The sequence below is a fragment of the Muntiacus reevesi genome, chromosome 5 (assembly GCF_963930625.1).
Source record: "Muntiacus reevesi chromosome 5, mMunRee1.1, whole genome shotgun sequence".
Taxonomy (NCBI): Eukaryota; Metazoa; Chordata; class Mammalia; order Artiodactyla; family Cervidae; genus Muntiacus; species Muntiacus reevesi.
Window position 1 is genome coordinate 34,893,560 of NC_089253.1, and position 22,625 is coordinate 34,916,184.

Sequence of the window (22,625 nt, forward strand, 5' to 3'; positions counted from 1 at the left end):
TGAGCAAACTCCGGCAGATGGTGAAGGACAGGGAAGCCTGGCATGCTGCAGTCCAGAGGGTCACCAAGAATCGGACACGACTTAGCGACTGAATAAGTTCACACAATAGAAAACAAAATGGCAAAGAAAATGAACAAATTACAATAATACACTGCAGTATGGGAAAATCTCACAAACAAAAGATTCTCACATGCCAGAAGTGTATGTGCCACATAATTCCATGTAAACAAAGTTCAGTAACAAGCAGATGGTATCTGTGGTGTTGAAGTCGGGAGATAGTTATACTTGGGAGTGAAGAGGAATTAGAAGGTGCCGGGGACTCCTGGGGCTGTGGCCCACTCTGTGTCTTGACCTGGGTCCCCAAGTATCCTCATGCTGTGAAAATTCATCAGGCTGTTATTTATGACTTTGTACTTTTCTGGACATAGACTATACTTCAGTGATATTTACTTTCACAACAAAGACAACGCCTGCCTTGCTATGTTCAGAGATGATTACATCAAGATAAGAATCATCCTCTGATCTAGGTTCTAATTTAATATTTGGACTTTTCATTATATTAAATACTATTTTCTAGAACCCATGAAAGAAATGTAAATATGTCATTGTCATTTGACCCTAGAATTACACAAGGTTATTTAGTTCTAAAAATAAACCCAACTAGAGTATCTTAAATATACATAGAGAAAAATTAGGGACTGCATAAGATGTAAGTCAGGGCTTCCCTGGTGGCTCAGAGGTAAAGAATCCACCTGCAATGCAGGAGATATGGGCTCAATTCCAGGGTCGGAAAGATCCCCTGAGGAAGGAAAAGGCAACCCACTCCAATATTCTTGCCTGGGAAATCCCATGGACAGAGGAGCCTGATAGGTTACAGTCCATGGGGTTGCAAGAGTCAGACATGACTTAGTGACTTAAACCACCACCAAAGATGTAAGTAATATATACAATTTACAATCAATACAAGAAATTAAAAAAAAAAATCCAAGTACCTTTCCGCTCTTCCTCAGAAATGTCATGGATTTTCCGGTTCACAAATTCGGCATAGGAAGCAGCATACCACACCTGCAAGAACCAAGCACGTCATCAGGGACGAGGACATCACAGGATGCACTTTAGAGGCTTCAGTTCCTCCCCCTGCTCACAGAAAACAACCCGGGTTTCCCACAGCAAACCAACAGACTAACAAAAGAAGCCGCACTGTGCGGTGACCCCGCTGGCACAGACGGTCAGTCAGGAAGTTCACACGGCAAGACACACACGGTGTGTGGGTCTTTTTTTCTCATGTGCTATACAGTAGGTCCTTGTTGGTTATCCATTTTAATGTTTTCTTAATCTTTTTTAAAAAACTGTTTTTGTTAGTACAACAACTTCACGAGAGATAACATCAGTCGTCTCTTGATCTAACGAAACAGAGCCTCTTCTGATTTTTTATCTGTTTAAACACAGGTTTCCACACAGCTGCGGTCACAGTGGCTCCACCCTCACACCGCTGGGGTTACCAGAGCCAGCCTGCCCTCCTGCGTCTCTGCCTCCATCCCACCCCGGGGAGGTTGCTTCTGCTTCCTGCCTGGCTCACCCTCCCCTCTACAACTCCTAAACAGTGCTGCTTCTGGAAGCTGAGTCCACGTCCAGGGCCTCCTCATTTCTCCCCAAGGTGATCACATCTGTTTGCAGCCAACTCTGTGCTAATGACTCTCAAGTTACCACATGCATCCCAGACCCTCCCTCTCCTTCCCTCTATCTACATTCTACCACCTGCCCGATGGAGCCGGCCCAGAACTGACTTCTAGACACTTCCCTCCTCACCTACCTTTCTCATCTCAACAAACACCCCACCTTCCACCCATTTGCTCAGACTTGAACACTAAAGGTTGTGTGCGTGCGTGTGTGTGTGTGCACACGATCAGTCGTGTCCAGCTCTTTGCCACGCATGGACTGTAGCCCACCAGGCTCTGTCCATGGCATTTCCTAGGCAAGAATACTGGAAAGGGCTGCCATGTCCTTCTCCAGGTGAGCTTCCCAACCCAGGAATCAAACCCAGGTCTCCTCCATTGGCAGGCAGATTCTTTACCACTAAGGCACCAGGGAAGCCCAAAATGAAGTGAAGTAACTCCATCTTTAATCAACAGAGCTGTCTGTACCCCCAAAATAACTCCTTCCTAATTCCCCACCCCCTGGGCCTAATACCTTTATAAAGAAGGTCTTTGGTAGACCCCAAAGTCATATACTTCTTATTCTGCTTTATTTGTGGGATTATTAGAAGTGCACAGCAACTTCCCTGGTCTCCAGTGGTTAAGAATCCACCCGCCAAGGCAGCAGACATGGGTTTGACCCCTGGTCTGGGAAGATTTCACATGTCTCGGGGCAACTAGGCCCAAACACCACAACTAACAAAGCCTGTAAACCCTAGAGCCCATGTTCTGCAACTAGAAAAAGCCCTCTCGCAGCAAAGAAGACCCAGTGTAGCCAAATAAATAAATAAAATTTAGAAGTGTATAGTACACAGCAAGTATTCATAAATAAGTGAACTACGAGAAAAGGACCTTTTTTTTAAATCTTTTTAAAAGATTACCACTTCGAGGAGAAAGACAAAAAGTGTGAAAAGCATGAAGCGAGCACAATGCCCAGCAGAGTGGCCACCGCCCCAGAGCTGTACCTTGAGCTCCTGCTTGGGCTCCACGTTCTTGATTGTTGTGTAGTACACGTGGTGGCCATACTGATACGCCACCAGGTTCTGCTCCAGGTGGTTCTGGGCCGGACGTACGAACATCATCCAGTTACAGAGGGTCTCGTCTGACAACTCAAACCACAGGTCTTCATGCAAATCCCTGTCCTTTCTGTCCCCTTTATCGAGAGAAACCTGCAACCAGAGTGAAAGTGAAAAGACACATACCCACAAAACCTTAACATCATAGGTAGTTGTGTAATAATATGCAAAAACTGTTCTTTAAATTAACCAGATACATTGGTTCTCCCCTTTGTATCTGGAAAGATACTAGAATTGTGTCTTCCCAAATGAAAAAGGGAAAAGATGCTTTCTAACGACCCACTCATAGGATTACCTAGCAAAATCTAAAAGTCAGCACACTGAATGTACAGCTTTGGTTGGCATTTCATCATTAACTAACACATCAAAAAATGCTATTGATAAGCCAGAAAGTGCAAGCAAAATATTTTGCGGTTCATTGTAAGCGGCTTCCTTTGGGCTTTCAACTGCATTCATTTATAACGTGGAGCCTGGTGACAGATCATTCTCTCTACAAAGTGATATTCTTTCTTGGACATCCTGAGCTCTCACCAAGAAAATCTCCCCATGACAGCTGCTGATTTCTCAAAAACACATATATTCTCTCCGCCCACTGTTCTTTCCCGGTTCTCCAGAGTGGCTCTCAAAAACCAGACAGCAGAGGCTTTCAATCAAAGCAAAAGCATAGAAAGTGAGGAACAGACATCAGTATACGCATACTTGAACATTCTGTGAACTATTCTTTAGCAGAAGATTCAACAGGAGAGACCTGTTTCAAAGACTGAAAAAGAGGTTTTCCTAAAAACATTCTGAGCACTTCACAGATGATACTGGTGTTGTTTAGTCACTAAGTTGTTTATGATTCTTTGCCACCCCATGAACTGTAGCCTTCCTCTGTCCATGGGATGTCCTAGGCAAGAACACTGGAGTGGGTTGTCATTTCCTTCTCCAGGGGATCTGCCCAACCCAGAGAAGGAACCTATGTCTCCTGCATTGGCAGGAGGATTCTTTACCACTGAGCCACCAGGGAAGTCCAACAGATGACACGAGTCAACATAATTCTCTTTGTATTCCAGTCAAAGTTAATATTAAAAAAAAAAAAGTTGTCAAGCCTCTATTATAGGCTGAACTGGTTTTCCCCATAATTCATACACTGAAGTCCCAGCCCCTAGTAGCTCAGACTTGGACTGCATTTGGAGGCAGAGCTTTGGAAGAGGTGATGAAGTCATCAGAGCAGGTCCCAGTCTCAACTGACTGGTGTCCTTACAGGACGGGGCGATCAGGGCAAAGAGAAGCACCAGAGGTGCTGAGCACATAGGGACCGCCCAGTGCCAAGGCAGCCACCTGCAGGGACCACCCAGTGCCAAGGCAGCCACCTGCAGGGACCACCCAGTGCCAAGGCAGCCACCTGTGAGCCAAGGGCCGTGATCTCAGAGGGACCCAACCCTGCCTGCACCTTGGCCTTGGACTTCCAGCCTCCTGCAGTGTGACAAAACAAACATACATTGTTTAAGCCCCCTGGTCTGTGGTGTTTGGTCCTGGAAGCCCTCAAAGACTAGTCTAGCCCCTGAGAATGACAAGAGCTCAGAATTATTCACATAAGGTTTCAGGGTCTGAGGGCTTCCCTGGTGGCTCAGCGGTAAGACTCTGCGGCCAACGCAGGAGACGCAGGTTTGATTCCTGGGTCGGGAGGATCCCCTGGAGAAGGAAATGGCAACCCACTCCGGTATTCCTGTCTGGGAAATCTCATGGACAGAGAAGCCTGGCAGGTTACAGTCCACAGGGTTGCAAAGAGTCAGACAGGACTAAGCAACTGAGCACTCTGTGGTCTGAAACTGTACCGTCCGTGTTATTGGTTAAGAGAAAACATCTACATTTAAATCAGTCAAGCATAGAAAGAAAATCACAGTGAACAACTGCTATGAGACTGAATTGAGAGGCTCGGTGGGAAAATGCATGCCCCTTACAAGTCATCAGGACAGGAGGGGACTGGGACAAAGCGTACACTACCTTGAGGTGGATGTAACAGTCCTTCAGCTCCGATTCCCTGACCAGTGGCCCCTCCACGGGGCCAAACTGGGTGCGCTTGGGGATGCGCCTCTTGGAGAACACACCGCCCAGGAACCTGTCGATGTAGAGCACCAGCGGGAGGCTGGCCCGTGCCCGCGTCAGCACCGGCCGGTTGGGGATCGGGTGCAGGGGGCCATGCTTCGGGCACACGGAGGAGTGTGCGTTGTTACACTCCTCACACCCTGCACAAGAAAGAAAACCTATAGGTGACAGGCTCGGGGGAAAGAGTCCTAACCTGGAGAAGCCCCATCTCTGAGTTTTTAAGACCAAATTCAACCAGCTCCTACAACTGCACAACCCATTCCACTGTAATACATGACTCTCCAGAGACTGGGAGAATCCTGGTCTTTTCTGCCAAAATCAGGCAGAATTAGCTTGTGGCCTGCCAAAAATAATAAGCAGTCTGTGATTTATTTCTCTACTGGATGTCCATTTGAAGAGTGGCACTAAATTTACAAGTCAACGTGGCTGAGTACAGCAAAAACAAACGCAGCATGGTCAAGCAACTACGCTCCAATTTTTTAAAAAGTTTAAAAAAAAGTTTATAAATCAAATGAAACATGTCTGGAAAGAGGAAAGAAGTGCTTATTAGTTGCTTAAATGTTGCAAAATCTGATGAAACAAATGAGGTAAATTTTATAGTATGTAAACTATAGGTCAATAAACCTGTTTTTTTTGAAAACCTGACAATATTGTCAGTTTCCTCAAAGGGAGCTATAGAAACAGTACTGTTGAATTTGAGATTCCCATGCATACTGCGTGAAGATAATGTTGAAATGAATGAATTTAGCATCCCATCCTTCATTCACCCGATGACACAACGAGGCCAGGCCTGATAGGTATGTTCAGCTCATTCTGGGAGCGATGGGTATGCACGAAGCATCCACATCCACCCACTCTTTCCCAGGGTCCCCCATCTGGAGCTTACCGCCAGGCTGTGATGTGTACAACAGCAGAACAGAGGAAAGAGACTGCATCCCACAGAGAGCAGAGTCCTGACTCTCAACACATCTAGTCAACCAATCACATCTCACCCAGCTCTGGCTGTGGGGTGGCCTGGCTTAGGAAACAGGTATTTTCAATTTCTACAACTCTCCAATAATGGAGAGCTACCTTGTGTTCATATTTACAGGATTAAAGTGACTTCATGTGTATTTGACTAAGGAGTTGCCCTGAAAACTTAAGAATTCAAAGCAAAGCAAAACGAGGAAATTCTCTGTTGGGTACGGAGATGAACACGGACCCCAGACAAACAGCTTCATCATCACCACACAGAGGATCCCGGGAGAGATACAGTGAGGCAACAAAGCTCTGCATGGTCTTGTAACTCAAAAGAGGAGATAAGGACTTTGCCATCTATGTGGAACATTGGTAGGCAGCAGCAGCAGCTTGGTAGAAGGAAACAGGCCCCTCCAAGCAGGCAGGACAGACGGGCAGTAGTGTCGGCTGACCGTGGGCACCAGCAACCGGACCACCTGCATTTGAATCCTGACTCCTGCAACAACTGAGCAGGACCTCTAGAAAGCTGCCGACTTCACAAGCCCATGGACAGCACTGCTCGAGTTAGGAAGCTAGTGCAGTGTACTAGTGCCCGGGCTGTGACAGGCGTCTTTTTACAGTAGGCATTTTTTAAGGTTGGTACGAAGAGAGGTGAGCACCAAATACGTGAAAGAGGGAATGGCCGGATCTGCCAGGACTGGACACCATCATGGCCTGGCGGCTGGAGCTCTGAGATCAGAGGCTAAGGCTTGGTCCTGACCCAGCGCCGGCCCCTGTGACCCCAGCAGGCTGCCCGGCTTCCTCCGGCAGCCGCTCGTGGGTGCAATCGGAGCTCTAGCAGCAGCCAGCACCTCCCTCCCTGGCTGCCCGAGGATGACAAGAAGGGGCACCTTTGGAGAGGTGAGCAGAGTCTGCACTGGGAGCCCTAGCAGAGGGGCCCACGCTGCGCCCGAGAAGCAGCGCCACTTACACAAGTCGTGCGGGTCGAAGGGCCGAGGGGGGTCAGGTTCCCAGTCGTCCAGGTCAGTGTCCTCACCGTCTTCCTCCTCCTCGTCCTCAGAATCCTCATCCTCGTCCTCGTCCTCCTCCTCCTTGGCCTCCAGTCTGGCCATGGGGTTCTGCAGAGTCGCCAGAGGGTCCGAGCCATCCACACTCTCGATTGAGGGTAACACCTGGTTGTGCACGGGCAGCGAGGCCTGGACAAGGTTTAATCACAACGTCAGCACAGCCCACGTGGGGTTGGAGGGGACCCGGACACACAGAACACGAGGTTTTGGTGGAAGGCACTCCAGTATTCTTGCCTGGGAAACCCCACGGACAGAGGAGCCTGGGGGTCTACAGTCCATGTGGTCACAAAGAGTCGGACACGACTCAGCAACTAACGCACACGCACACACTCTTCTCACCATTCCCCTCCAAGGCCATGCAGAAAGGCCTGTCTATGGGCAGTAATGAGGAAGCTGTTTTCATCTTTGCTGTTTCTGTCCCACATCTGGACTCCTTTCATGTCAGCAAGAGTTTCAAACCTCACAAGCCCCTGCCAGAGGGCTGGGGACCCTCACACTGACCCCGGCCTTCAAGTCCCACCTCCTCGCTCTCTCAGCCTTTCCAAACTTGCTTGAGAGGCCTGCCCTGCCTGCCCAGAGGCTTCAAATATGAAAGTAACAAACCCTTCCACACCCTCCTGGGGCATGTGTGGTGCCAACAGCCGCAACATCTGATCTTGGTTCTGGGTGGGGGCCCTCCTGCCTCTGCAGGTGGCCACACCTTAGTGCAGCTAAAGGCCTGACTGGTTTGCCACCATGTGGCTTTAGAACTTTACACGTGGTGCAAGATGCAGGCGGCAAAATTCAGTGGGTATGGGTGCACTTTCACACACTCTAGAGAGGTCAAGGTTTGTTAAGAAGGAAAGAGATGCCTACTTGGTTCATCATGCTGAAACAAGCTGAAATTATCTTTTCCAAATAAGACAGGGTTTATGTCACAGATTAGATTAATGCCACTTTACCAAATATGCTGGAAAAAAGTAATGGTGCCTTGAGAGTCCTCACCTGGGGTTATACACCATCCAGGCCCTCTTATGCAAGGCTATTTCTCCTGACCTGTTAGCACCATTAGTCATACTTAAGCTTCTTCCCTTGTCTGTATCTTTCCTCCCGTAGAATGCTCGGACTTCCCTTTAGGCAATCTCCTAAACCCTGTCCTCTTCCGCCTCTCCGGGAACCATCTCTGCTCTCTCTCCGGTACATCTGCAGTCATAGAAGCCCACCTGAAAACACCATCCAGCCCATCCGGCAGCCCAAATGGTTCTGAAATAGCTCAGGAATGTTACCGGGGGGTCGAGAGCCCCCCGAATTTCCTCTCAAGTTAGACCAAATAAGTCCGCCCCTCCAGTAAGTTAGACCACCCCTCCACCACGTGAAGACAGCTCCTCCGGTAGTTCAAGACCAAAACCCCCAGGTCATGGACTCATTTCTCATGAGACGAATCGTCCAGATCCCTCAGGGTCTTGCTGTGTCCATTCAGCCCTCAGTGGGTCCCCACCAGCCTGCACCTGCGCTCACTGAAGACGGCCACTTCCTAGCGCTGCCCCATCAGGACTCTGCAGGTCCCCGAGACCCCTGGGCCTAGCTGTCCCCTCACAGAGTATATGGAACCCCTATCTCCTGCTCAGGACTTAAACAGCGGATTTTTACTTACATGGCAATTTATCCCTAGTAAATTTCAACGTACCGCCTCTTCCGTTCTTCCAGCCAGGCAAGATCTTTCAGAACCTTGGTTCTCACATCTCACACCTTGGCTGCCCCCCTAGCTTGGTCTCCATTGCCCATTTGCGTGCATTTTCACTGAGTCCAGCTTGCTGCTCCAACTGCACCGCAGGGATGGAGACTACAGGTTTTGGAGTCAGACAGATTTGGATTAAACTCCTGGCTTCACTACTCAGCAGGTGAACAAACCTCTCTGAACCTGTGCTTCTTTATTTGTAAAAAGGACATGGTAATACATACTTCATAAGCTGTTGTGAGGATTAAATGGAACGATGTGTATATGAGGCCAGTAGTAGTATCCAGCATTTAGTAAGCGTTTACTATTAATAATAATTATTATTATCATAAGTCCTTTAAGGACCAAAGCAACAGCACATGTTTCCTCTACAGCCCTAACAGGCTGCTGGGCATGCGGCAGGTGGCCAGGGGAGGTCAGGTTGCGGAGAGGCGGTTGGCCCTTTGGAAAGGATGTCAATCCCTCTAGGCATCTAAAGGGACTCTGCCGATCATCACAGAAAAGTATGTTTTCAGTTGTGCATCTACATCTAAGAACTTCTTAAACTCCATGAAGAAACAGTATTGTGGGTGTTTACAGAATCTGACCTGCTCTGGCAATTAAAGATCACTGCCCAACATGAGAAACCCTCAGGCTGAAGAAGGCAGATAAGATCAGCTGCCTCAAACAGCACCTGCATGTTTGAACTGTGCATTCACTCAGCCCAGGAGCCCAGACTCATTCATGACATTCCACCTGCAGCTCAGGGCCTTGTACAAATGACAGGAGGACATGATTCTGGGACATGCTCCTGCTTCAACTTCAATAGAAACAAGAAAATGCCCATTGCGGTGAGGTCTCAACAAGGAAAAAAGAGCAGGGACTTCTGGCCATGAAACTCGATCTGCCACCCCTCTGGGTCCTCACTTGCTTGGCTCCCGCTTGCTATCTCAGAGCGTGGCTCTGGTATCACCCTTAGCTTTGAGCCACTTAAACTCTATGCCAGTGTTAGGGATGAATGTTATCACACACTGAGCAAACCAAAGCATACATCCACCTCCACTCCTCATAAATTCTTCATCTCTTTGCAGAGCTGACCTGAAAGAATAAAATCGGCAATTGAGAGTTACTCCTGGGAAGCTGCTATGTTATTTTTTCCCAACTGATGCTGCTAGAAAGACTGTGGTCAGGCAAGTTACTGCTGGCTTCTCGCCACTGCTGAAAAGCTGACATTAAAACAGACTGACAACCTCCTCATCCCCAGGCTGCAACTCTCCTCAAAGGCTGTGGCAAGGAAAAGGCTGGAAGGCTTCAGCAGTATCTAGAGCAGGGATTCCCAGCCTCCAGGATCTAATAATGCCTGATGATCTGAGGTGGAGCTGATGCAATAATAAGAGAAATAAAGTGCACAGTAAATGGAATGTGCTTGAATCATCCTGAAACCATCCCCCTTCTGGGTCTGTAGAAAAACTGTCTTCTAGGAAACAGGTCCCTGGTGCCAAAAAGGTGGGGGGCCACTGAAAGAGAACTGATACTATACACACAGATGGAACATACACCAGAATCATGAGACTTTCTGTTGAAAAGCACAGCTGATCATCATTTTGTAGGTAAGAACTGTGCATATCAGACAGCCTGGACCTTAACACGCAGGAGGCAGGTGTTACAGATTTGTTTAATTAATAATTCAAATTCAGCTGCCATTCACTGAGTGCCAGGCATGCATTTAAGCTCCTTTGAGGCCAAATCATTTTACCACCAGCTCCTGAGAGGCAGAGATGAAATCCACACTCTGATTTGGCCTGGCTTTCCCACTGCCTCACAATGGCCCCTGCGGCGTGGGGTCTGTTCGAGGAGGAGGTAAACAGTACACACACCTCGTGGGCTGAGCAACAAGCTAACACACCTGCTCCTGAGGCAACAGCCAGGCAGCAGGGCGGGGAGCTGTGGGTGTCAACTTCACTTGGAGGGAAAGAATAGTAACAAAGAATAGTGTACGCCCCTGCATGTTGTCATGCACCGTAAAACGTGGGAGAGGAAAAGGAATTTGTTAAAGTCATGGTATACTTTCTCCTTCCCACTTAGCATCACTCTCGGTAATTATTTCTGAAACGGCATCACGCATTGCAGGACACAATTTATCTGAGAGGGAACTATGAAATGACGCTGGACGGCAGCAAACACAACAGAATGCTCTGGGTTCCTGCTGAGGCCAATTATGAGGGCAGCATATTTTCCTCACAGTGTGTGGGCAGTCACACATGTCCTTGCTCAGAAACAAAGCAGAGATTGCGCTTCTAGGTCTGGGAGTTCCATGGCTTCCTTACGGACGGGGGAATGCATCTATGAACAAGGCTTCACGTGGATGTCGCTACCACTAAAGACAACTGAAAGCAGGAACCTTTTTGCTAAGGATAAAAGAAAAAAAAAAAAAGGCACTATCATCTATGTTAAATCCTCACTCCAAACTTCTATCCAGAATTTATCCAGGTCACAGAACAAACCGATGACCACTGAGGTGTTACAGCCAGAAATAAAAATCATGCCGGTTGAAAGGAAACTGCAGTAAAGACAGAGGCGAGGCAGGGGTGACAGTGTCTGTAATGCTGGGTTCACAGAGCTGTCTGAGTACAACTTTTCTTTTGTGCAAAACATGAAACAGGCAGGTTGTTTCAGGAGATGGGAGAAGATGAAGGGCACTTTGAGGTGCAAATGGCAACAAAACCTCTAATTAAAATGATACCTTAAAATTAAAACAACAAAATGCCGCTTTGCTTATCAGATTGGCACAATTTTAAAAGAATGCAAATACCCAGTATGGAAATGGGAGAGCTGATGTATTGTTGGTGGGAATGTAAACTTTTTCCGTATCGGAGACGCAATTTGAAGGTCCTATCAAAACTTTTCCATTTATACTTATAAATTTCAAACATATCTCAAATAGAATAGTGTCATAGATGTTATCCACCAGTCACTCAGCTTCAAAAATTATCAACTTACGGCTCACCTCTCTTCAACTGTTCACCCACCCACCTTTCCCCTCACTGGATTGTTTTGAAGCAAACTTCAAACACTATTCACTTTCATCTCTAAGTAGTTCAGTAGATAACTCTCTTTTTAAAAAGGACTTTTATAATTTATTATCATCCCTAAAAAAAAAAAATCACTCCTTAATATCATCAAATATCCAGTTATTGTTAGGAGTTCCCCTAACTGTTTCACATTCTTTTCTTTTTTACAGTAGGATTGTTCATGTCAGAACCCAAACAAGGTCTGCCTATTGCACCTGACTGATACATCTCTGAAGTTTCCTTTAATCAATAAGTCCCTTTTCTCTTCTTTTTCTCTGCAGTTTGTCTGCTTCTCACACTGTAGACTGTGCTGACTGCATCCTTGTGGCCTTACAACTTATTCCACTTTGTTGACTGTGCCTCCTATTCACTGGCAGTGAAGCCTAGAGACTCGATCAGATTCAGCTTTCATTTGGGGGGAGGAAGAGGAATACCTCCTAAGTGGTAAAACAGAAGAGGAGGCACACAAGACCAGGAACCCTATAATGAATGCTCTCTCTTTGTAGTGATGTCAAGTGTTCAGGGGGGTAAGCTGGCCCATTCACTACAAAGTGCCTCCTCAGCTTTTTCCTGATGACAGGAGATGAGAAATGATGATGCTCTAAGCCAATCATCCCCTTTCACTTATTAGCTGGATGCTCCCTTAATGAAATTTCCCTCATCAAGTGAGGATATTCTGGGGGAAAGGCTGGATTCGCGCCCATCACTTACCACTTTTCCCAATAACACTGTGGTCTCCTAGCATCCTCAGAAAGTGACCAAAGAGTATTTCTTTTCCTATCAGTATGAACTCGTGGGTTTTAGATATATGTAATGTATTTCAATCTATCGGAGATTTTTTCCTTTTTAATGGGTCAAATTGTATCCCCCATTTTGGACTCTTCAGTTACATCTTGAGTTCCTCTCCCAGGACCCTGAAGAGAAATTTTTATCAATATTTGCTTCCTTTCATTCTGATAAGACAGGATGTTTCAGGTAGATGTCTCAAGCACATCTCTAGCCCCAGAGCTAGAATCTGCCATTTTTCTAAGTAGTCCTGATTCCTCTTTTTGGGAAGTTGTATTTAGAGACCACATAGAATCATTGCTACTGGACTGATGACTACATTCAAATCTTTTCAGTGGACAGAATTAGAAAATCTATTTTCTAAGAGAAAAGAAATCCTGAATTTATACTGATATTCTAATTCAAATTTAGGATTCAAAATTTTTTTTTTGATTAAAACTTATTTAACTTGTGTGATTTTTATATTTGTATCTTTCTTCACTTTCACAAAAATCTTGGTTCTTAAATAATTTAAAATGTGAATATCTTTAGTATCTATCATTTCTCTTTGGAGAATTTACTCTAAGGAAATAATCTGACATGACATCTATGACAGCGTTCTGCCTTCTAGCAAAAAAGGAAGAAAGGAAGGGAGAAAGAAAGAACCTACATATACAAACAATCGACATTTTAGGAATCAGTGAACTAAGATTGACTGGAATGGGTGAATTTAATTCAGAGGACCATTATATCTACTACTGTGGGCAAGAATCCCTTAGCAGAAAAGGAATAGCTCTCATAAGCAACAAAAGAGTCCAAAATGCAGTACTTGGATGCAATCTCAAAAATGACAGAATGATCTCTGTTCGTTTCCAAGACAAACCATCCAATATCACAGTAATCCAAGTCTATGCCCCAACCAGTAATGCTGAAGAAGCTGATGTTGAACCGTTCTATGATAATGTACAAGATCTTCTAGAACTAACACCCAAAAAAGATGTCCTTTTCACCTTGCATTCCACAGGGGACTGGAATGCAAAAGTAGGAAGTCGAGAGAGAACTGGAGTAACAGGCAGGTTTGGCTTTGGAGTACAGAATGAAGCAGGGCAAAGGCTAATAGAGTTTTCCAGGAGAATACACTGGTCACAAAAAACACCTTCTTCCAAAAACACAAGAGACGACTACACATGGACATCACCAGATGGTCAATACCGAAATCAGACTGATTATAGTCTTTGCAGTCGAAGATGCAGAAGCTCTATAGTCAGCAAAAACAAGACCAGGAACTGACTGTGGCTGAGATTTGCAATAACTCCTTATTGCAAAATATAGACTTAAATCGAAGAAAGTAAGGAAAACCACTAGACCATTCAGGTATGACCTAAATCAAATCCCTTACAATTATACTGTGGAAGTGACAAATAGATTCAAGGGATTAGATCTGATAGACAGAGTGCCTGAAGAACTATGGATGGACATTCATGACATTATACAAGAGGCAGTGATCAAGACCATCCCCAAGAAAAAGAAATGCAAAAAGGCAAAATGGTTGTCTGAGGAGGCCTTACAAATAGCTGTGAAAAGAAGAGAAGCTAAAGGCAAAGAAGAAAAGGAAAGATATACCCAGTTGAATGCAGAGCTCCAAAGAATAGCAAGGAGAGAAAAGAAAGCCTCCCTCTGTGATCAGTGCAAAGAAATAGAGGAAAACAATAGAATGGGAAAGACTAGAGATCTCTTCAAGAAAATTAAAGATTCCAAGGGAACATTTCATGCAAAGAAGGGCACAATAAAAGACAGAAACGGTATGGATGTAACAGAAGCGGAAAATATTAAGCAGAGGTGGCAAGAATACACAGAAGAAATATACAAAAAAGGTCTTCATGATCCAGATAACCATGATGCCGTGATCACTCACCTAGAGCCAGATATCCTGGAATGCGAAGTCACATGGGCCTTAAGAAACGTCACTATGAACAAAGTTAATGGAGATGATGGAATTACATTTGAGTGCTTTCAAATCCTAAAAGATGATGCTATGAAAGTGCTACACTCAATATGCCAGCAAATTTGGAAAATTCAGCAGTGGCCACAGGACTGGACAAGTCAGTTTGCATTCCAATCCCAAAGAAGTGCAATGCCAAAGAATGTTCAAACTACCACACAATTGCACTCATCTCACACGCTAGTAAATGGTCAAAATTCTCCACGCCAGGTTTCAACAGTATGTGAGCTGTGAACTTCCAGATGTTACAGCTGGGTATAGAAAAGGCAGACGAACCACAGATTCAATTGCCAATACTTGTTAGATCACAGAAAAAAACAAGAGTTCCAGAAAAACATCTACTTCTGCTTTACTAATTATGCCAAAGTCTTTGACTGTGTAGACCACAATAAACTAGAAAATTCTTCAAGAGATGGGAATATCAGACCACCTGACATGCCTCCTGAGAAATCTGTATGCAGGTCAAGAAGCAAAAGTTAGAACTGGACATGGAACAACAAACTGGCTCCAAATTTGGAAAGGAGTATGTCAAAGCTGTATATTGTCACTCTGCTTTTTAACATATGTGCAGAGTACATCATGTGAAATGCTGGGCTGGATGAAGCACAAGCTGGAATCAAGATTGTCGGGAGAAATATCAATAACCTCAGATATGCAGATGCCACCACCCTTATGGCAGAAACTGAAGAGAAACTAAAGAGCCTCTTGATGAAGGTGAAAGAGGCGAGTGAAAAAGCTGGTTTAAAACTCAACATTCAAAAAACGAACATCATGGCATCTGGTCCCATCACTTCACGGCAAATAGATGGGGAAACAATGGAAACAGTGACAGACTTTATTTTCTTGGGCTCCGAAATCACTGCAGATAACTGCAGTCATGAAATTAAAAGAGGCTTGCTCCTTGGAAGAAAAGCTATGACCAACCTAGACAGCACATTAAAAAGCAGAGACATTACTTTGTCGACAAAGGTCAATCTAGCCAAAGCTACAGCTTTTCCAGTAGTCATGTATGGATGTGAGAGTTGGACTGTAAAGAAAGCTGAGCACCTAAGAATTGATGCTTTTAAACTGCAGTCTTGGAGAAGACTCTTGAGAGTCCCTTGGACTGCAAGGAGATCAAACCAGTCAATCCTAAAGGAAATCAATCCTGAAGGTGCACTGGAAGGACTGATGCTGAAACTGAAACTCTAATACTTTGGCTACCTGATGCAAAGAACTGACTCATTGGAAAAGACTCTGATGCTGGAAAATATTGAAGGCAGGAGGAGAAGGGGGTGACAGAGGATGAGATGGTTGGATGGCATCACCAACTCAATGGACATGAGCTTGAGCAAACTCCGGGAGTTGGTGAAGGACAGAGAAGCCTGGTGTGCTGCAGTCCGTAGGGTCACCAAGAGAAAGACACAATTGAGTGATTAAACTAATACAAACAATAGTTGAAGAATATGAATGATAGTAAATCCCCATAATAGAACACTGTAGCGCCAACAAAAATGATGATACAGCCTTTCAGAATGTTATTAAAAGAAAAAAATATCATCAAGTTGAAAGCTACTTTAAAAGGAAAAAAAATCAAATAAAGTAGTTAAAAATACAATGAACTAGTGAATAAAAACATAAAACCCCAAACAAAATATCAGCAAACCAAATCCAGACACACAAGAAAAGGAGTTTATAATAGAATGAAAGGCTGGCTTAACTTTCAGTGGTGGTTTAGTCGCTAAGTTGTGTCTGAGTCTTGAGGCCCCAGTGGACTGTAGCCAGCCAGGCTTCTCTATCCATGGGACTCTGCAGGCAAGAATACTGGAGTGGGTTGCCATTTTCTTCTCCAGGGAATCTTTCTTACCCAGGGATCAAACTGAGGTCTCCTACATTGCAGGCAGATACTTAGGTGGATTATTGACTGACTGATCCACTAGGGAAGTCTGTGACTTAACTTTTAAATATCAATTAATATAATTTACCCTATTAACAATGAAGAGAAAAATCTCAACAGATTAAAAAAAAGCATTTGGTAAAAATCAACATCCATAAAAAAAAAATCAACATCCATGAATAACAATCAACATCAATAAATAATAAACATTCATTAAAAACCATAAAGGAAGCCTTCTTCATCGATGTGTTCTTTTTATAAAAATCCTGCCTGCACGAGACGACTTCCCTGGTGATCCAGCAGTTAAGACCCCATGTTTCCACTGAAGGGGGTGAGGGTTCAATCCCCGGTTGGGGAACTAAGATCCCATGTGCCATGTGGTATAGCCAAAGGAAAAAAAAAATCCCTGCACTGAACATCATTCTTCATAGTGAAGTAGTGAAAGTTTTCCCTCTGCAATCAGGAAGGAAAACGAGTAACCTCCGCATCTACCAGCACCAACTCCATTCACTAATGGATTGGGGATCCTAGCCAGCAGAGCAAAGGGGAACAAAAGAAGAAATAAAACTGAAAGAGGTAAATGAGCAAACATGACAAAATAGAAACAGTTACAGACAGAGAACAAACAGATGGTTACTAGAGTAGCAGAGGGTGGGGGATGGAAAGAAACAGGTGTGGCAAATTAAGAGGTACAGGCTCCTAGCTGCAAAATAAATGAGTCATGGGTATGAAACATGCAGTGTGGGGAATACAGTCAGTACACAGCATCTTTGTATGGTGACATGTCATAACTAGACATCATGGAATATGTGAAATGTATAGAAAAAAAAACCACTATGTTGTGTAACAGGAACTAACCCAGTGTTGTAAGTCAATTATACTTCAAAAACAAACAAACTAAACACAGCACTGCTATATGACCCAGCAATCCCAGCCCTGGGCATATACTGTGAGAAAATCACAACTCAAAAAGACATATATATTTTTTTATTACAGGACTATTTACAATAGCCAGGACATAGAAGCAACCTAGACATCCAACAACAGATGAATGGGTAAAGCAGCTGTGGTACATGTATACAATGGAATATTACTCAACCATAAAAAGGAATGAGACTGAATTGGCTGTAGTGATGTGGATGAAGCTAGAGCCTCCCTACAGAGTGAAGAAAGTCAGAAACAGATACCATATATTAACACATATATGTGGAATCTAGAAAAGTGCTACTGATGAGCCTATCTGCAGGGCAGGAATAGAGATGCAGACGTGGAGAATGGACCTGTGGACACACCAGGTGAGGAGTCGGGGGAAGAACTGAGAGAGCAGCACTGACATAAACATATCGCCGTGTGAACACCAGACAGTTAGTGGGAACCCTCTCTAGAGCACAGGCAGCTCAGCGTGGAGCTCCGTGATGACCTAGGGAGGTGGGATGGGGGGATGGAGGGAGGCTCAAGAGCGAAGGGATATATTTATACACAGAGCTGATTCATGTTGTTGTATAGCAGAAACTAATATAACTTTGTCAAGCAATTATATTCTAATTGAACAAAGAAAAAAAATAGACTCATAGAAAAAGAGATCATACTTGTGGTTACCAGAGGTGGGGGCAGGGAGAGGGGATGGATGAAGGTGGTCAAAATGTACAAACTTCCACTTACAAAATAAGTCCTAGGAGTGTAATGAATAGTATGATAAATAAATTTAACACTGCTATGTTATACACAAAAGCTGTTAAGAGAATAAATCCTAAGAGTTCTCATCACCAAAAAAAGTTTTTTTTCTATTTTTTTAATTTTGGAGATGACGGATGTTCACTAAACTTACTGTGGCAATCATTTCATGATGCGTGTAAATCAAATTATTATGCTATACACTTTTAAACTTATAATACAGTGCTGTATGTTAATTATATCTCAATAAAACCAAAGGAAAAAAGGTATAAAGACTGCAAAGAAGTAAAAATGTCAGGATTCATAGACAACATAATTATTTACCATGAAAATCAGACTATAACTTAGAAAATGAAAGTTTTAAAAATTATACCGTAATTTACAATACCATCAAAAGACACCAAATATCTAACAGTAATAGATATCAATGGATATCAATCTATCTATTGAAAGACCTCTGCCCATAAGAAAATTTTTGAACTTTCATTCAAAACTCAGGGATACTGCTATATACAAAATAGACAACCAACAAGGACCTACTGTGTAGCACAGGGACCTATATTCAATAGCTTATAATAAGAGATAATGGAAGAGAATGTAAAAAAAAGAATACACATATGTTTACACGTATGTGCAACTGAATCACTGTGCTATACACTTGACACACAACACTGTCAATCAACTATATTTCTATAAAAATGTTAAAAATAAATAGATAAATAAAACTCAGGGATAGAACATGTTCACAGATTAGAAGACTTAATATTATATAAGATGTCAATTTTTCACAAACTGACCTATAGGTACAATGGAATGCCAGTAAGTTTCCCACAGGACTTTGGTGGAAACTTCCAGGCTGATTCTATTGTGTATGGAAAAGCAAGTGAAAGTTGTGAAAGTCGCTCAGTCGTGTCCAACTCTTTGCGACCCCATGGACTATACAGCTCATGGAATTCTCCAGGTCAGAATACAGGAGCGAGTAGCCATTCCCTTCTCCAGAGGATCTTCCCAACCCAGGGATCAATCCCAGTCCTCCCGCATCGTGGGCAGATTCTTTACCAGCTGAGCCACCAGGGAAGCATGAAAAGCAAAGCGACAAGAAACTCTTGAAGAACTTAGTAGAACTTGTCACACTCCTGGATAAATGGTGGTACATTCATAAAACTGAACATGATACAGCTATAAAAACAGAAGGAGAAATAACTACAGCCACACCAAACAACATGAACTCATGACTATCCCAAGCACGATGCTAAACAAGAGAACAAAACAGAAAGGAAACCATACGAAGGTATTCCACTCATATAAAGTTCAAAACCTTGGAAAACCAGTCTAAGGTGTGTGACCTTTGAGGAGAAAGGAAGGAGCAGTGATTAGCAGGAAGCATAAGGATGGCTTTTAGGAGATGAAGTTTGTGTGTGTGTGTGTGTGTGTGTATCCAACTCTTTTCGACCCCATAGACTGTAGCCCACCAGGCTCCTCTGTCCACAGAATTTTCCAGGCAAGAATACTGGAGTGAGTTGCCACTTCCTACTCCAGGAGATCTTCCTGACCCAGGTATTGAACCTTCATTTCTCACGTCTCCTGCATTGGCAGGCAGGTTCTTTACCCCTGAGTCACCTAGGAAGCCTTTAGGAGATGGTAATGTTCTGTTATTTAATCTGGGTGTTGGTTAACTCATATCATTGCATTATTGCTTATAATTTTTTGCACTTTTCTATGTATATGTTATAATTTAATCAGAAAGCTTAAAAAACATGGTAAGGAAATATGAGGGACACAAAAGAAACTATACAAATAAAATGGAAAAGAATAGATATAAAAATGATCAGAGAAAATGTTAGGTCCAGAAAATAAAACCAATATACTCACACTGATATTCCTAGGAAGATGAACACATCAAATGAAACTAAAAAGATCTTCAAAAATCTAATAGATGAAAATGTTCCCAAAATAGAGTCTTAACCTATACATCAAAAGGACACACCCTGTCCTAGGCAATTCTGATTCATGTGCTGGTGAAGTCACTAGACTTCAAAGAAAAACTTCAGGGATAAAGAAAAACTCAAACAGGCATTAAGATAGAGAAGGAATGAGGAAAATAATCAAAATTAGACTCAAGATTTCTACAAAAGTAAATGCCAGGAGATAACAGAGCAGAATTCTAAATAGCTGTGGTTACTGAATAGAACCGAAATGTATTAGTTATAATAATAACACAACTAATCCCAAACAGTGGGGGAGGGAAGCGGGGGAAGGGTCAGTGTGCCGAGTCAGGTCATCACAGCAGGAGATGAAGACTAAGGGGACCAGAGCTCAAGACAGGTTAGGAAAACATGAGTACATTAAGTTTAAAGTATTTAGATTAATAATAGCATTTAGGGCACAATTTCCCTCTATCTGTTTATCTTTGCTTTATGTCTGAAAGAAGTCCAGAATAATAGTTACCAACTGTAAGTTAATGAAGATGCTTCTGGGCAGAATTTGTTTGGGTTTTTACATACTTTCTTTTTTGCATTGCTTCAACTTTTTTATGAAAAAAAAAAAATCATTACTCTAAAAATGAGTAAATGAATTAATCATCTAGAAATACCAAGGCATTTCATTTTGCTTTCTTCCTGTTCAGATGTAAAAATGAATTAAATCTAGCCATTGCTTGTTTGGTAGAATCAATAAAAAGAGAAATGGACATGATTTGTTTTTGTCAAGAATAAACTTAATTAGTATAAAATTCTAAAATAAAATAGTAACTCTGCTACACAATATTTGTGTCTCCCCTAATTTATACATGTTCAAATCTAATCCCCAGTGTGACGAAGTTAGGAGGTAGGGCCTGTGAAAGGTGATTAGGTCATGAGGGTGGAGCCCCTATGAATGGGATGAGTGCCCTTCTACAAGACCCCAGAGGGCAGCCTCGCCCTGTCTGCCATGGAGGACACAGCGAGAAGTCAGCCATCTGTGAATAAGAAGAGGGTTCTCACTAGACAATAAATCTATTGGCACCTTGGTCGTGGACTTCACAAACTCCAGAACTGTGAGAAATAAATTTCTGTTGTTTATAACCCATCCAGTATATGGTAGGAGCTTCCCAGGTAGCTCAGCAGTAAAGAATCTGCCTGCCAATGCAAGAGACACAGGAGATCCCTGAAGGAAACCCACCCCAGTATTCTTGACTGGGAAATCCTATGGACAGACGAACCTGATGGGCCACAGATCACGGGATTGAAAAGAGTTGGACATGACTGAGCAGCTGAGCAAAGGCACATGTGCTATGTATGATGTGTTGTTACAGCAGCCCTAATGTACTAAGACAAACTCTCATTCACGTCGACAGACCTCACAAAACTGTAGGTCACTAGCAATCAGGAGAAGGCAATGGCAACCCACTCCAGTGTTCTTGCCTGGAGAATCCCAGGGACGGGGGAGCCTGGTGGGCTGCCGTTTCTGGGGTCACACAGAGTCAGACATGACTGAAGCGACTTAGCAGCAGCAGCAGCAATCAAGAATAAGTTCAACCATAAATGATACGACAAAGACCCCTAATTTTCTTTAGATTCCATAAATAATATCAACACAACTACTGTTCACTTTTCAAATTTTAAAATCTAATTATCCAAGGACTTCCCTGGCAGTCCAGTGACTAAACTCAACTTCTGCTGCAGGTGGCACGTGTTCAATCCCTCAGAGAAGAACTAAGATTTCACAGCATACTCAAAAATATAACAGGATAACAACGTCCCATCGATTTAAAAACATAATAATAAAATAAAATGGAAGTTTACAAATCACCTGCTAAGAAATCTGAAAAGCAAAAAGTGCCTACTAATGAGTAAGCTTACTTAGTAATCACTCATGACACTCAGTGGTGCAGCTGAATAACAGTCATACTAGCCATCCTGAAAATAAAACTATTTGGAGTCACATTCTTCTTAGGGTAGGGCTGACAATTATCTAGACTTTGCACCTTCTTTATCACTTTGACAACCAGAAGAAAAATAAGGAAGAAGTCCCTCAAAATCAAATAGGATATATTAGAAATAGAGGTAAAAGAAAAGAAATGTTTTAAAAGAAAACCAAGAAGAATCTCAATTCTCAGATACTAGAAGGAAGAAAGTTGCCACTAAGGGTATAGGCAATTTAAGCAGGAATTTTACCCCAATATTTTAAAACGGATTATCATACTAAGTCAGAGAAAGACAAATATCATATGATATCACTTATATGTGGAATCTAAAATGTGATACAGATGAATTTATTTACAAAAGAGAAACAGACTCACAGACTTAGAAAACAGACTTGTAGTTTCCAAAGGGAAAAGAGGGGTAGGTATAAATAAAAAATGGACAGACAGCAAGGTCCTACTATATAGCACATGGAACTATATTCAGAATCCTGTAATAAACCATAAAGAAAAGAACATTAAAAAAGAATATATATAATATAAATATAGATATAACTGAATCACTTTGCTATATACCTTAAACTAACACAATATTACAAATCAACTATAATTCAATAATCAAAAAAAAAAGAACAAGTACTAAAATGTTTCCAAATTTTCGCAGACACTTTTGAAATTCAGGATTATTCTTTGGAACTTGAACCAATACCCAGTTAATATCCTTATTTTAATTTAATGCTTAAATTTCTCCGACA

General features: G+C 43.0%; 1 protein-coding gene across 1 annotated transcript in view; it reads right to left on the bottom strand.

The window, feature by feature from the left end:
* PRDM10 (PR/SET domain 10) overlaps positions 1-22,625 on the bottom strand; it is a 91,721-nt gene that overhangs the window by 33,763 nt on the left and 35,333 nt on the right. Inside the window, exons 5-8 of the mRNA XM_065937408.1 lie at positions 6,789-7,014; positions 4,760-5,001; positions 2,660-2,863; positions 993-1,065 (exon numbers count right to left, since the gene is read on the bottom strand). Of these exons, the coding sequence (XP_065793480.1) occupies positions 993-1,065; positions 2,660-2,863; positions 4,760-5,001; positions 6,789-7,014 (745 nt within the window). The remainder of the gene's footprint in view (positions 1-992; positions 1,066-2,659; positions 2,864-4,759; positions 5,002-6,788; positions 7,015-22,625) is intronic.